The 15,566-nt window shown below is 32.5% G+C and overlaps 1 protein-coding gene and 1 long non-coding RNA gene across 5 annotated transcripts in view; one reads left to right on the top strand and one right to left on the bottom strand.

Moving 5' to 3' along the window:
* Nucleotides 1–15,566, top strand: part of rg (rugose) — a 126,531-nt gene that overhangs the window by 21,243 nt on the left and 89,722 nt on the right. Inside the window, exons 17-25 of one of the 4 annotated variants that reach the window (XM_011301440.1) lie at nucleotides 540–680; nucleotides 1,085–1,192; nucleotides 1,620–1,791; nucleotides 7,191–7,556; nucleotides 9,625–9,755; nucleotides 11,274–11,384; nucleotides 13,698–14,238; nucleotides 14,439–14,565; nucleotides 15,393–15,501. In XM_011301440.1, the coding sequence (XP_011299742.1) occupies nucleotides 540–680; nucleotides 1,085–1,192; nucleotides 1,620–1,791; nucleotides 7,191–7,556; nucleotides 9,625–9,755; nucleotides 11,274–11,384; nucleotides 13,698–14,238; nucleotides 14,439–14,565; nucleotides 15,393–15,501 (1,806 nt within the window). The remainder of the gene's footprint in view (nucleotides 1–539; nucleotides 681–1,084; nucleotides 1,193–1,619; nucleotides 1,792–7,190; nucleotides 7,557–9,624; nucleotides 9,756–11,273; nucleotides 11,385–13,697; nucleotides 14,239–14,438; nucleotides 14,566–15,392; nucleotides 15,502–15,566) is intronic. The other 3 variants (XM_011301443.1, XM_011301444.1, XM_011301441.1) reach the window with 3 other exon arrangements.
* On the bottom strand, nucleotides 8,599–9,961 carry LOC105264511 (uncharacterized). The gene is made up of 3 exons (XR_892001.1): nucleotides 9,794–9,961; nucleotides 9,389–9,555; nucleotides 8,599–9,300 (listed from the first exon to the last, which is right to left on the bottom strand). It is a non-coding gene; the product is annotated as an uncharacterized lncRNA (long non-coding RNA).

Below are 15,566 nucleotides of genomic sequence, written 5' to 3'. Positions count from 1 at the left end.
TCACTCCCAATTCTTAATATGAAAAGAAGAATTTGTGGTTCTCGTTAAAAAATTATACGAAACGTCCGAAAAATATGAACAAAGAAGACATGCTCCTCTCATTTGAAAAAAGAAGAGTTTCGGCACATCCAAATTTCTATTATTAAAGCGACAATATTATCTTGTATTCCGTGATTAGTTAACCGCCAGAATAGTGAATTGGACACTTCACATCACACGAAACATGAACCTACATCTGCTCGCGACAAAATTCTCTACAAAATTAAATAATTAAATAGACATACTGGAGTGTTTTACATTTATTAGATGCATGAGTCATGGATTATTCAATTGGCATACAACTCGCTTAATTGGCACACGTCTAGGTGAATTTAGAAAACCAAAATATCCATTAATTTTTCGGGTCTGAGGAAGCAAGTGCATAATAAAATTGGAGGCAGTGCAGAGAGGAATCAGTAGTACAGCTAAATTTCGTTCATCCACACATAAATACCGCAATTTTTCAATACTCAACATACCGAAATCTATCGCTTGTTTAGGTCTGTACTTGTGCTGTTAGAAACTGCTTAGAGTGTAAAGAACGCGGCAGAACGTACAGCATGTTAGGGCGGCAGATTGGTTCTAGTAATAAATCACAGCACATACAATCCCTTATTCGAGGAGCACAATCGTCGCCAAAGGTATGTGTCTACCATTTCAATAGAAGAATAGAGATCTCTGTATCTATTTATCATAAGTAGAATGCTAGATTTAGCTAAGACATTCTATTCAAATCACTAACGAAGAGGTGCACAAGGATAAGTGCACATTTTCCCCAATATTTCGGGGCTGAAGTAGAATATTCATATTTTCGTAATCATTTTTTTTGCAGCGCTCACCTTTCCCTACAAAAACATGTATTATCTAAAGTATCCCTATCTCCCTTCGATAGCAAATATATATTGCCATATATATTCGCTAAAAACACTAAAAACTGATCTCGAAAAAAATGCATTTATCCTAGTTTACCACTGTTTAACAGATATTATCCCTTTCTGGATTTTTGATGCAATCAGTGGGAGGTCTGACTGATTTATATTTTTAGAATATTGTGGATAATTTGGCAAGTCAATTGAGCCCAGTTAAGGATCCTGAGAAGCTCCTCCAGGATATGGATGTCAATCGACTGAGAGCTGTTATTTACAGAGATGTCGTGAGTATTTTTTATTATTCAAAAATAACTGTATAGATTTGCTCTTGAGGATTAATTGAACCGATTCATTGATAGGATGAATATATCAATGAATATATTGATTGGGGGTGCTGCTTTTACTTTTATATTTCTTTCGGCAATACGAATTATTGTGATTCAGCAATTGCATGTTGTAATTTTAAAAAAGGGCTTTGAGGGGAGGAAATGGTTTGATTTATATAATTTTGACAAAATTCATAAGATTTTGATTGACATCATAGATTTTCATGTTGTCGTTCACAATAGTGAAGAGGCTAGGACAATTTTAAAATTAACATTGAACTCTAAACTTAAAAATCTCATTAACATTAATCTCCTTTAACGAATTCTGAACGGAAAAAGAAGTGGATTTTTTAATTAAAAATCGCCTATTCATTATGAATTACAGGAAGAAACCAAACAGGCACAGTTTCTGTCTCTGGCTATAGTTTACTTCATCTCTGTACTTATGGTATCGAAATATCGTGACATCCTGGAGCCACCAATATCTCAGAGACCGCCAAGTCCAGTGCAATCAATTCAGACGAATGGTGCCAACATCGGATCCGGCAGTCCATCAGGTGAGACTCCTCCCCAGTTAACAACTACTTAAACTCTAATCTAAAATTGACAATAAACTCCATAATCAAGAAATCGAGATGCTCTCACCATAGACAAAATATCTCTCAATACATATTTTATTATTTATTACTATTATTTATTTAATTCGGTTACAATTATTATTTCAATTCGTATCAATCGATGAACTTAAAAATCATTGACTTACAACAGAATAAATCATTTCTAATTGCTCAAAACTCTTACGTGTCAGATATGTGATTTTTACTATTTATTATAATTATATCAGTTCGTATGTCTTATTTTAGTTGATGAAATTCGATATTTTACGTTTGTTTCGAATTCTTGACTCGAAAAGTGTGATTATAAGCATGGGTAAAGAATTATAAATAATAATAGCATGAAATTTTCAATAATTTCCACCATTGCAAGCACTAACAAATAAAAAATAAATTTAGTAGTCAAGTGGAGTTGCTAAACTACACTGAGAAAAAAACATTTTTTGCCAAATATCCGTTTACTTGAGAGAAGTACTTAATCATTTGTATCCGTCCATATAAAAAGTCCCTTGTTCGCGTTTGTAGGTTTTGAAATATCGACGCTTTCATGTTTGCATTGGAATTATCATTGTTTTTCATTGTTTCTAATGAAAGTAGAATTCTTCCCGCATAGAACTAAACCAGTTAAACCTCATTATCTCAACTAGAACTAGATCATTTTGACTTAAAAAAAAAAAAATATAAAGGCCCTAGTTGTAAAATCCATATGGAGTGCCTTCTAGGGGCTCATTATTATTGGGAGGCAATTATATTATATTAGGTTGATTCCATGTGGGAAAAGGGTTTGAATTCAAGACAATGATCTTCTTGATTTAATTGTTTTCATTGGATATTGCCTTACTCACCATTATATTATCCATCAAATAATTTAACGATCAATTTGTTATTGAAAACGGTCTTATTCTGAATTAAAAAAGTAACCACACGATTTGATACATCGTTGTGGTGTTCAGGGTGAGTTTAAATTGCAATCTCAATACTTTTAAAGTAGAAATTTCGACTTGGAAAGTTCTCGTTTGACCCAAAATTTCCGGAATTTCACCAGGAATTCACCCATATCGCGATATACATCTATACTGTCTTTCTCCGGTCTAGTCTTTTCCAAAGCATCTCCATTAAATTGCAATTGCAACAATTGTGCCGCTCTCGAAAATGATCCTGTCAATTTGTGCTTTGAGTGAATCCTATTTGTAATTAGTAAGATTAAGAAAATCGTGGAAAATTTTTCGAACAAAAACATCGGAAATTAATAACCATCGGAGGAATCCACTGAAGGTTATAATCATCGTCGAGAGAAACATGATTATGATAATTAAAATCTAATCAGGATCGTCTCCAGATGCCTCGACTCAGCTATAATGAATATTTGGCAAAAATAATTTTTTCTTGGTGTAGGCAGAACAAGTTGTATTTTAATGTAAAATTATCTCGATAATGAGAGATTTTAATGGGAATGCCACGAGATCTTTTCTATTAATCATTTAGAAAACTCATCTTCTGACATTCCTTTATAAAATAACTCCTATCCAAGATAAATGAATAATCTTTGAAGATGTTAAATTCAACTTGTTGTGTTCGACTTCACTGGAGAATCCGTAATTGTTTCTCGTAAAAAAATCCATATTTTAATATATTTGTGCTATTTGTCAACAGAAATAGACTAGAATTAGATGCAGAGGATTAAATATTTCATTGGAGGACTGATTTAAATATGAAATCGATTCAGAATTAATTTTAATTGAGTATAATTGAATGGTTAATGTGTCTTAATATTAGGTAATTAAATTGATGGAAAGAGGTAGATTCTGTCGGGGATTGTGGATAGATTTATTTAGATGCCGACTGAAGACAAATATTGAATACTACCTCGTAGCAATGGAATAAGCATGTGTGGTTGCACTGGTGTAGACGTAATTATCTTGATTGAATGTATCTGACAGTGAGAGTTTTGATGTCTGTCGAATGTGTGCACATCAATTAATGCTAGACACATCTCACTTCTCAATCACTTTTTCATTCTCGGTTTTCAATTTTGCATTTTTCTTTATTTGATCTATTCTTTTTCTCATGTTCATTCTTTCATTTCATTTTTCCATCTGTGTGGAAATGAATTATGGGATTTTTTTTACGCATTTTTCCTCAGTTCCGTTTTCAGTTTTTTTAATTTTTATGTTCCCATGCAAATTGTTGGAGAGAGGCATATTGTGGAAGTGTGAAGTGACCCATTCGTTGAAAATATTATCACAATTGATTCAAATAAATGTTGAATTGCGGGGAAAATAAGTTGATCGTTTTTCAATTTATTCGTTCAGGCTATCTCCTGCTCTTCTGAATACGGAATAGTATCAGAAAAACTATTTATTCAGTAGTTTTTTTATTATCCACATTTAGTGGAGATCCGGGCATAACGGGACACAGGGTAAAGTGTAATATTAGAAGATTCAGTGGGAGATGAGAGATAATCGATCATAAGCAGTGATTACTCAACACTTCAATTTTTCCAGAATTTTATTACAACTAACAAAAAAAATGTTGAATTCCTACAAGTCATAGTGTTCTCTTCCTATATGTTTCGAGTTCATTAAAATCTTTTGCTGCTACTTCTTGGTCTGCTACTAGGCCTGACACTCTTTTCTTCTTCTTTTCAATTAAGTTATAATTGAAAGAAAGAATTAATTTTCCAAGAACATACTGGCCCACTTTTCAACTGTCTCTAACATTTTTTGGCGAAAAAAGTGACTGAAGATGAGTTTAAATTGCTTTTCCGCGTTCGTCTCATTTCACCCAGTACCCCGTTTATCCTAGAGGTTCCACTTTGCCTGGGTCTCCCCTAGGATATGCCAACAGCAAATGGGAATTCCATAGATACACGTAATATAATAAGAATAACAATATATGGGTTGGCACTTTGTTCAGTAAACAAAATGTTCAAAATGTTGAAATTAAAATCGAAATGGGGATGATTTTGAGTAACATTACAAGTATCATAATAAATATTGAAACCAGTAATAGTATCGTTCAACGTATTGCATTTTTTTAATGAGGATTGTTATAACTAATTACTTACACCACGCTATGCGTGGTATAATAATAATAATAATAATACTTCCCCCACATCTAGATGTGCTGCTGTCACATGCCTTTAGCTCCCGTCCATACAAGGAAAAATAGAAGCTCCCAATTGGCCTATCCAAAATGTTAATAATTTACTAATTACTGAATAAATAATTTTTTCATATGCCATTTCTGTTATAAACTGTTGGATGACATTAATCAATGCTCCGGCTATAACATTCGGCCATTACAAACTGAAAATTATTATAAACCTAAACAAAAATAGATTTTTCATCTTCTCTTAAATCATAAACTCTATTGACTGCATTGTTTTCAATATAAGTTATAAATTATTGATGTTAATCAATTAGTAAAAGGATGGATCATTAAAGCAAGTAATACGTGTAGTACAATACTTTTGGTTATAAAAGTTGAATGTGTCCGGAATTTTTTCCATGAAATTTTATCGAAGAATTCGTAATTTCATTCCGTAAACATCAATGTTCAATTCAATACAAATTGTCGTTTTTCTGTTCTTTGCTCTTAACTACGAAAAAAAGCAGATAGGATTATTATTTAAACTAATCCTTTAGATAAAAAAGGAATTATTATTTTAGGAACGTTCGTGGGGAGAAATAATTATTGAAATTACATATCTTTTCTGTAAATCCGAAATAAATTGAGGATTAGAACAATTTTACGGAACTGTTACTCAATGTTTTCGCGGAGTTCCGTAATTTGTTTCTGAATTTCCAGTAACAAAATACAATACTACAGTTAAAATTTTCTGAATCGGTGAGCCTTCTATAATTTCCACTGAATATTTCTATTAGTATACTTGACACAATTAAGATATTGCATAGAATTTTTGTATTGTCGTCACTGAAACGGCAATAAACAATAATAGATACGTACTTTGTTAAAAATGGTCATTTCCCGAAAACTTGGGGTTAAATATAAATTACTTATTTGATGGAAAAAGTTTTTAGTTTTTCACACGAAAATTTTTCATGCGAAACCCTAACTATTAGTAAAAAAAAAGACAAAGATTAAGTTGTAATGTATGGGTCACCTCGCAGTTGAGAATGTTGAATACACACGAATGAAAAAAATGATTTCTGCTAAGAAAATTTATTTTGATCAAGTACATTCTCAGATTTTTGCTAAGTAAATGAAATTATTTGTTTTATTTACCGATAATCCGGAGTAAGAAATTATATTATTTTACATTTCAGCGCGTTTCTTGCGTGTCATTTGTCATTTCCTGCAGTCTGAAGTATTAAATAACGTACGCTACTCGGGGGTAATAATATGTAGTAAAAACAAAATTAACCCCCTCGAAGCGTAAAATACTTTTCTTTTATTCTTGCTAAGGTTTTATTTGTGTCAAGAACAGTCATATCCTTTCAGAATATCTTACGGTTTCAATTGAATAGCGTGCAGTTGAAGTGTACTTTATTGTTTCATTGCAATGGTAAGAAATTACGAGTGAATATCGTAATTTTATGCATAAATAAAGGAGAAATCCTAAACCCATTGCTGTCACTCGGAGTTCCGTGGAAAAAATTCAAGATTATTCTAATTAGTTCAAGAGTAAAATTGAGAGTAAAATGAAAGAATTGTTTGAATTGTTTGAACTGTATTGAAAAAATATATTATTACATTATTACAAATTACATTATTTATATAAAAAGAACTGACCTTCAAGTTTGATTAATCATGGAGTGAAATGAAGAATAAAATGACGGGATTTTTTAAATTATGGTAGAAACATTAAAATTGATACCAATTTCTTGTTTTAAGTATAATTTTGTTAATTTCGTTTTTAGATAGTTTTTGAATTGCTCTGACAACTCAAAAAGAGACAACAACAACATCTCAAATAAAAGTTTAATCTAATGGCCAAATCGATAGATCAAATAAAACCCAAATAGAAACTGTTCTCCTGCATAAAAATAAATAATCCGAAAAGACGATATCGATAAGAAGAAAACTCAAAGAATAAATTCTATATTGAAGAAACAAATCAATCCCTGAAAGCATAAATTGAGGATAGATGAAGAAGTTCATAAAAGAATTATGAGGTGTAACACTGTAAGCGCAAAGGGTTAAAATTCGCTGGGGGGGAATGAAGCGAATGATTGAATGAACTTGGTAAAAATGTGAAAATTCGATTGTTGAAGAAGTTGAAGTCTTGGCAGAAATATTTTAATTGGATGGAGGATTGGGATTGAAATAGAATAGAGGGTAAATTGTGATAATGGTTATGCATAAATGTAATTGCTCAGCAGATGGGAATGGTGGTGGAGGAGGTCGTCCACTATTTCCACAGTGGTCACACCACGTGTATCCTCAGTTCCTTCCGGGTTCACACCCCGCAGCCAATGCCAATGTCAATGCGAACCACCACATCAGTCAGCACCACCACCAGCACCCGCTACCGGCTGCCAGGCACACAAATCGCCAGACCCAATCCGGCTATTATGTCCCAAATCATCATAGTAATCATTATAATCATCACCCAAATAATTACAACTATCATCGACACCATTATTATCATCATCACAATAACAACAATCACCATCACTCGCTTCAAAAGCATAATGATCAGCCCCGAAATATCTATCATAGAAACTCCGGTGTCGGTATGCAAGGTAATTTTTCCAACTGCTCGAACAAAACACAAACAATTTCAAAGAGAGAATGTTTTTTTTTTCATTACGGAATGAATATTGTTGGTATATTTACAGAGCACCCCTTCCCTGCGTTGTACCGAGTTGTGAAAATTCTCCTTTCTCGCAGCTTCTTCGATTTAATTCAGTCAACACTGAGAAAATTATTTATTTTTTCAGAATATTCATTTACTTGAGATAAATATTTACGTTTCGAATGTCGTATTTCTCCAGCTGAGATATTTCAGTTACAAATTCATGTGAATTTCGAATTATATGAGTTTGAATTTAATTTCAATCAGGAACAATTATTAAATTTTACATCTATCCTGAATATTCAAGAAAATAGGATTTTTCAATCAGTGTATAAATTTTTATGCTCATTGCGAACATTCAACATCAGATACAATTGAATTCTCATTTGTTAAGATCATTTTCGAGTGCGATGTAATTGTCATATTTGAAAAGTATTGGAGATTCATTGGAGGAGACCTGACTGGAGAAATACGGCAATAAATAATTAAATATTTCTCTAGAGGAAACGAACATAGGGAAAATATTTTTTTTTCTCAGACAAGAAGTGGCTTGATCAATTGGGTATTGCAACGATCGTTTTATTTTCATGTACGAAAAAACTTGATTGAAAAATTGATCTCGTGGATGATTCTGTCATTTCCATTGGAACATTTCGCTATTTCTCTGTCTTGAACAGAAATTCTCAGCTCTTTTCTTATTCGTATAAAAATAGTTAATGCTGTAAATATTACTAAAGATGAATAACATCGCAGTTAGAAATAAAAGACTTCATGTTATAATAGTAAACAAAATAAAAATTTGATTATTTCGTCTGAGGACTTTCAAAGCTAATTATTACTTATTTTAGTAAAGAAGATAAATATTCTAATGTGATATTATTAAAGCTATTTTTGCGACGAGACATTGCGGTGTGATATTTTTATCTTGTGAAATTTAGAGCAACCGCCACTAAAATAAGGATATTTTTATTTTGAAATACTGAAAAAATGTTTTAAAGTGAACATTCCCTCCGAAAAACAGAGAAATCGCAAAATTTTTTACAGAATTTACGAAAACTCAATAAAGTGTAGTAGAAATTCGATATAATTATCTGGAAAATCCATGGGAGTTTTCTATCAAGCTTTTTTCGTATGTAACGATCTCGTTAATGAGTAATGGTAGAACAAAATGTCAGAGGCTTTCTTTTAAAGTTTTACCAGGAGCAATTAGTTCATTTTTATTTCTTAAAATCATACCTCTGTAATTGGCATTCGAAAATAGAGTACTATCAATTTTTCTCTGAATTGGTTTTTCTCATGTTCATTTTCATCTCGAAAAATGTTACATGATAAATGAAAATGATTGAGACCTCATTTGAAGTTTATATAATTAGCTACTGAAAATTTATTTCCGAGGATAATTAATAAAGACATTTGAAGAATTGGATTGTGTGGAATGAGATTTTCTAAATTGGTCTACGGAATTTTGTTTGAAGAATCTCTTCCCTCTGGAACAGAAAATCTTGACATTTTGTTCCTTAGCCACTTATTTTGTCATTTAAGAACTGAATTATCCTTTCATTATTCTGCGATGATATTCAAGTTGTTGTTCATGTTGGTGCCTGAAATCTGATTCCCTAGATGTTCCCCATCGATGTCGTTTTATCCGTTGTTGTGCCTTATCCACAAAATTTAGCCCCCAGTTCAGCCCCCTAAATTATGTTTAGGTATCTCTTATTTCTCATTCATAATTCTATTCCAAACTGATAATCAACAGGATGCAGCTGTTTGAAAACTCACGTTTCGTCAACAGAACCACTATTTTCCACCAATTATTTGATTTGTTGTCTTGAATTTATTGATTTTACCATGTGAGATGATTTTATTTTGCAGCACGAACAGAAATTATTATTTTTTTGTACAGTCTCTGCATGCCGAACTGCGCATAATGATACATCAGCTTCTGCCTAGAAACGTTAAAAAGATAATGAAAAAGATTATTTCCTAATTTTAATACGCCGGGATTGTGATTCTAGGGAGTGGAGGGATCATGAGCCAATCTGGATCCCAGGATGATGGAGAATACGAAGTTATCATAGTGGACGAAAATAATTCATCGATTCTCGCTGATCACGATGTCACATCATCAGGTCCACCCTCCACAAAGGTAAAATCAGTTTCAACTAAAAAAATAAAAATACGTACCTGACATTCCATCCACAATCACTTGTGAGATGAAAAATGAAATTTTTTAAATGCCAGAAGAATTCTACACCTTCCCAATTCTTCACTTCCTAGATCACTAATTATAAGAGTCTCACCAATTTCGCTTTAGATATGCGAGTGGATGGAGCAATTTAATTCACGTCACGTTTAAATGATTAAACTCAGGACAATTGAATTTAATGAAGAGCACAAGCTATGCTTTATCTCCAATTATCATATCATCAGAATGAAAGAAAAAGAGATAATGATTCTCGTAGATTGATTCTAGCACATATATCTGGCATGGATTGCACGTGTTGAAAATCCAGCACGGTCTATCGTGAGTCTAATTATCGAAAAAGAACGATCATCATATATGACACATTGATATTTTAATTAAATAGCTGCGTCTGCGATGTTTAGCATGTGTATCTGCTTATCGATTAATCGATGTTTTGCATTTTCTGGGATAGTCAATTACAATAATGAGATAATGTTATCCTCCATACATAGTTACACTCCTACAGCACGTAGAGTCGATGAAGAGATTGAAAACAAAATTACTTATCCTTCTTCATATTTATTCTCAATAGTCTCCTTATTATTTATCTTTTTATTTTGATTTCGAGGTGACGGTATTGATTTTGCACTTGTCAAGAACAATTTCAGTTATTATTGACAGTTTAAAAATTGAAACAACAGAAAAAGTAACAGAAACGCAATGGCCGATTTATAAAGGGAGAGAAACGTATCTCCAATGAATGAGCTGATTTTGGATAAAATTATTTAACATATTGACTTTAAATAAATTTACTATTACATCGCGTCGGTACATTATATATTGCAGGGTGGAAAGTAATTAATTAATTATGTGTCAAATCAACAGAACCTTTTTATGTTAGCACAAGATTATAGATATTTACTAAAATCCTGTTACATATTTGAACGAATTTCCATCTAATGCAATATTCTTGAAACTCCATAATATGGATACTCCATCAATACATTGAAAATTTGCATAAATTTTCACTGATTATTCCCTTGTAATTCACCGATCTACACAATAAATCTCATTTGTCATAGTGATACTTATCCATGCCTTTTGGAACTATTTATATATATTTACTGGTGGAAAGTAAATATATTTGACAAAAGAAATGGTTTTTCTGAGTTTAGGTTTGAATATAAAGTCATGTAATTAGAGAAGACACTGTCTCTCAGTCTCTGAAAAAAAAATGAGATTGTTGTTATTTAAAGGCCTTAAAAATAATATAATGATGAAATTGTCAATTGAATTTTCGTTTTGTGAGAGCAATGCAGTGCAAAAAAAACCGTCACTTAAACCGTCTCTCTCTTTCTAGCCAATTTGACATTGAATCTTTACTTGTCATACGAAGCATGATAATTTCTATTTTCCGGTACTCTCAACGTTAACCCTCTCTGCTTGCAATGCTATGCGTACTAACTACTGGTTCTGAAGGGAGGTAACAGTGGTGTACCTCGGACGCGGACAATCCTCGAGGATTACGCCTCGTCGGAGCCGACTATCGGCACTTCGACGAGACCCGAGCAAGTCACAAGAAACACCCAGGTAAAATGACAAAAAAAATAACAAAAAGAAAACCTCCAAAACAGAAAAGACCAAATAATAATTCTGAATATCTAACAAACTCCGTTAATTATGTTCGTCATTAAATTGATATGTTGTTACTTTTTGTTCAATCCAACACACCGTGATTCATATCATATTTCATCATTTTTTTTTTATTTCGCTGTGACCGCTTTTGGAATTCGGAAGGCTTACCTTTTCGTTTATTTCTATTATCATAGGAAGACTGCCTATTATATAATAGTAGTGTATCGGTATTTGCATGTTCAACTAAATTGGTCTGTTGTCGAGTTTTGGTTGAGTTGAAGAATTGGAACAAGTCTCATTGAATTTATTATAAATATATATATTTCTTCAATAGGATATAAAAATCTTAAATAGAGATGAACAGTGATTAGAATTTTATAGTTGTAGTATAGAGTGATATTTCGAACATGAAGGGGCTATTCTTTTAATAATATGAAGTAAATATTTCTATTAGGACAAGGTAATGCAATTCAAACTCTGTAGCAAGGAAGATATTGAGTTCAGTATATTTAGAAGAGAATCGCAGAGCGATTTTCTTGTGGAATACTGTATGTACAACGAAAAAAGGTTCTTTGACTCTATTGATTTTCGAGGTATTGTGAAACAATCTGGGATTAAAAAATAAAAACTCTGAACGTTTATATTACACAAATATTCCAAAAAATCCTTAAGTGCGAGTCTACGTCCTGAAATTTTTTGACAAAAAAAATTCCGAAACAATCCTATTCTAAAAGGGACACGCTTGACACAATCGATTATCTCGAAAATCTCGAAATTTTGAAGCCACGATTCCTTATTGGTCCGTTTAAAATGGCGCGAGATTACAAAGTTTCCTATTCTAAAAGGGACAGGCTTAACACAATCGATTATCTCGAAAATCTCGAAATCATGAAGCCACGATTCCTTATTGGTCCGTTTAAAATGGCGCGAGATTACAAAGTTGTAACAGACTTTTGCAGAAATCGTTTCATATTCGCGCGCTGGCGTGCGGTACGGTAACTTAAAAAAAAACAAGCAAAGGAAATAGTTACCATTCAAAATAACCTATTGTATTTATATCAAACTTGATCTATTGTTTAAATTCTATCTTTTTGCACTATATATTATTATAATATAATAATATATTATACATTATATTATAATATATTATATCTTACACTATATTGTACATATATATATTAAAATTTGGGATGGAATTTGTGTTGTGGAACCACTCGACTATTTATAAAATGATAATGAAACGAAAGGGGAAAAATTATTTGAGGATGCTAAATCGAGATATTGATTGACAAGGATCTATCAAGTTATGAAAAAATAATAAAAAATACGCCATTGAGTCGACAGTAATGGTAACTTACGTATTTTTTATTTGTATTTTTTTGTAAACTTCGTAAACTCCTTTCGAACAGTATCACGATTCAGCTCCCTTTAATAATTTTTTATCTTTTTTTTTCATTATTTCTTTACAACCAATCCACTGGTTGTGGCAACATAACTTTCATCCCAAATTTTAATAGATTTTAGGCAAACACGGTAGAATTTAACCGAAAGATCACGTTCGTTAAATTGTTTATTATTGATACGAAAGTAAATGCAAATTATTTAATGAAAAATATCAAATAGCGTATCACATTATCCTTTGAATGAGAAAAATGTGAATACTAATAAAAAATTACACCAAATGAAATGATCGAAGAATAAATGAAAAAATTAAATTCACAAGAAATTAAAAAAAAACCAGATCTGCATAATAGAATTTGTTATATCTAAAAATAATTTCGTACTGACGTTTTTTATTGAACATAATTTGGAACATTTTTTAATAAAATCTCTGCAACTTAAGAAAGATTGCATATTTTTATGACAAACGAATCCGAACTGTTGAATAAAGAACATCAATGTCCAATTTATTAAGTCCTCCAATCGACTCAAAGCATTCCCTTTCATTCAGAATTCTACAATGATTATGAAAAATACGAGAATGGATTACATGAATTGAATAATAGGAAACTGAAAATAATCAGATATATTGAATATTTAAAGTGTGGAAAACTCGCAGATTTCTAGTTTTTCACACGATAAATTTCACAGGATAAAAAAAAGGGATTCGTTATTTTACTCCAAGAATTTCACCTTCCAGATATCTCTGTATAATAAATGATAGCATTATTTATACTACATTTCAAACTTACCTTCTTACTCACTTATAAATTGAATTCTTGCTCCACCAAAGCTCGAAATATAATTTGTTGGACCCTTTATCTCCAGAGCAATGACTCAAGTGAAGAGGCAATGCACCGTTCAAACATCACAGCGGACCCCAGTCCCTCGGACATCACGACAGATAACGAAAATAAGCATAATTCATCAGAAGAAGCGTGGACGGATGTTAATCTCAACGAAGACGGGGACGCAATGCCCATAACAAATGCACGTGAAGATCCACGAAATATTCACAATATGTCACACGTCCACGATCAAGACAGCGAGGGAAATGTCTTGGATCAGGAAAACTTGAGAGATCCAGAGCGAGGAGAGAAACCATCAGCAGAGATTTCGGTTGTGCGTGTGCCAGAACGTTTGTTGGTCAGTTCCTCATCTCCAAGACCTGATGATTTACCAATCAAAGGACTCGTCGAACATTTGCCCATTCCCACACCCTCTAGAGAGGCTTCATTGACTCAGAAACTCGAAATGGCACTGGGATCAGTTTGTCCACTTCTTCGTGAGATCATGGTCGACTTTGCCCCATTTTTGTCAAAGACCCTGGTCGGGTCACATGGACAGGAACTTCTCATGGAGGGGAAAGGTAAATTATTAGGGACTTTATCCTAATTTCTCGGTATTTACATTCGTATGCGTTGCAGAATTTTAAAAGTATTTAAATTCTTGACTTGTACTGGGGAAGAAGTGAGGTGAGGGGAGGATTAGATCGATGGGTTTCTTGGGATGTATTGAATAAGAAAGTGAGAGGGTGGACTTGATGATTTCACTTGGTTTCTCATGCAGGTTTGACGACTTTCAAGAACAGCACGTCTGTTGTGGAACTTGTTATGCTTCTGTGCTCTCAGGAGTGGCAGAATTCATTACAGAAACATGCAGGATTGGCGTTTATCGAACTCATTAATGAGGGGAGGTAAATATTATTCATTCGTTTGAGGGATTCAGATATTTTTCTGAGTGGGAGGTATTGCCAAATGACTTTTCAGATCTTGACACCTGCTCTTTTGTAAACTGGTGGGCATTTTTTATGCCATTGGCAGATGCGAATATTCTCTATTTTTTTCACATTTTATTGTTAAGTGTGAATTTTTTTGCTTGTCCCTACTTATAAGAATATTTTTAAGGCTTTTCATTTCACTCTTAGGCGACTGCTATTACAAATTTTAAAGAAGTGCCAAAAGTCCAATTATGAGGATTACCTCAGGTTTGATTAGTTTCATTTGATTTACCGGTGACTCTTATAATCAGAGCAAGTATTATTGAAGTATCTGTCAAGTTGGGTACTTGGCTGGATCTATTTTATTTTCGCTTTGAATTTTTGAAGTCTTGTAGATTTCGATGACACACTCCAAAAATATTTAATTCAAATCATTCAATTCAATTCATTACAATTTACTTCATTTGAAATATCATAACCAATCAAGAATTAAATAGATTAACATTTACCAGATTTAAATTTTTCCACTTCGGTCCAGCAGTTTTTACATATATGCCTTTAGAGATGAGAAAATCAATTTCTGAGAATTCCAATATTCCAATAGGTAAAAAAAATCAGACTAATAGAATTGAAATTATTGAAAAAAAAAGTAAAATGTAGTAAAACCGTCTCTCTAAAAAATCTGACAAAAATCGAAAGATAACTTTCCAAATTTCCCAACTGTAAAGAAACTGTAGAAAAATCGTAGATATAATTTATTGATATTTCTTTTGATTGATTAATTTTCGTGTGCCCTTCAATAGATTACTGTCTCATGCGATGAAAGACCATATCGTACGCGTTGCAAATGAAGCAGAATTCATTCTGAACAGAATGAGAGCTGATGATGTACTAAAGCACGCAGATTTTGAGGTAATTATAATTTTCCGTTCTCCAAATTCAATCTTTCCTTGATATATGATTAAATTTCACTGAAT

Source organism: Fopius arisanus, unplaced genomic scaffold (assembly GCF_000806365.1).
Source record: "Fopius arisanus strain USDA-PBARC FA_bdor unplaced genomic scaffold, ASM80636v1 scaffold00022, whole genome shotgun sequence".
Taxonomy (NCBI): domain Eukaryota; kingdom Metazoa; phylum Arthropoda; class Insecta; order Hymenoptera; family Braconidae; genus Fopius; species Fopius arisanus.
The sequence above is the reverse complement of the archived record's forward strand: the minus strand, read 5'-3'. Positions and strand labels throughout refer to the sequence as shown.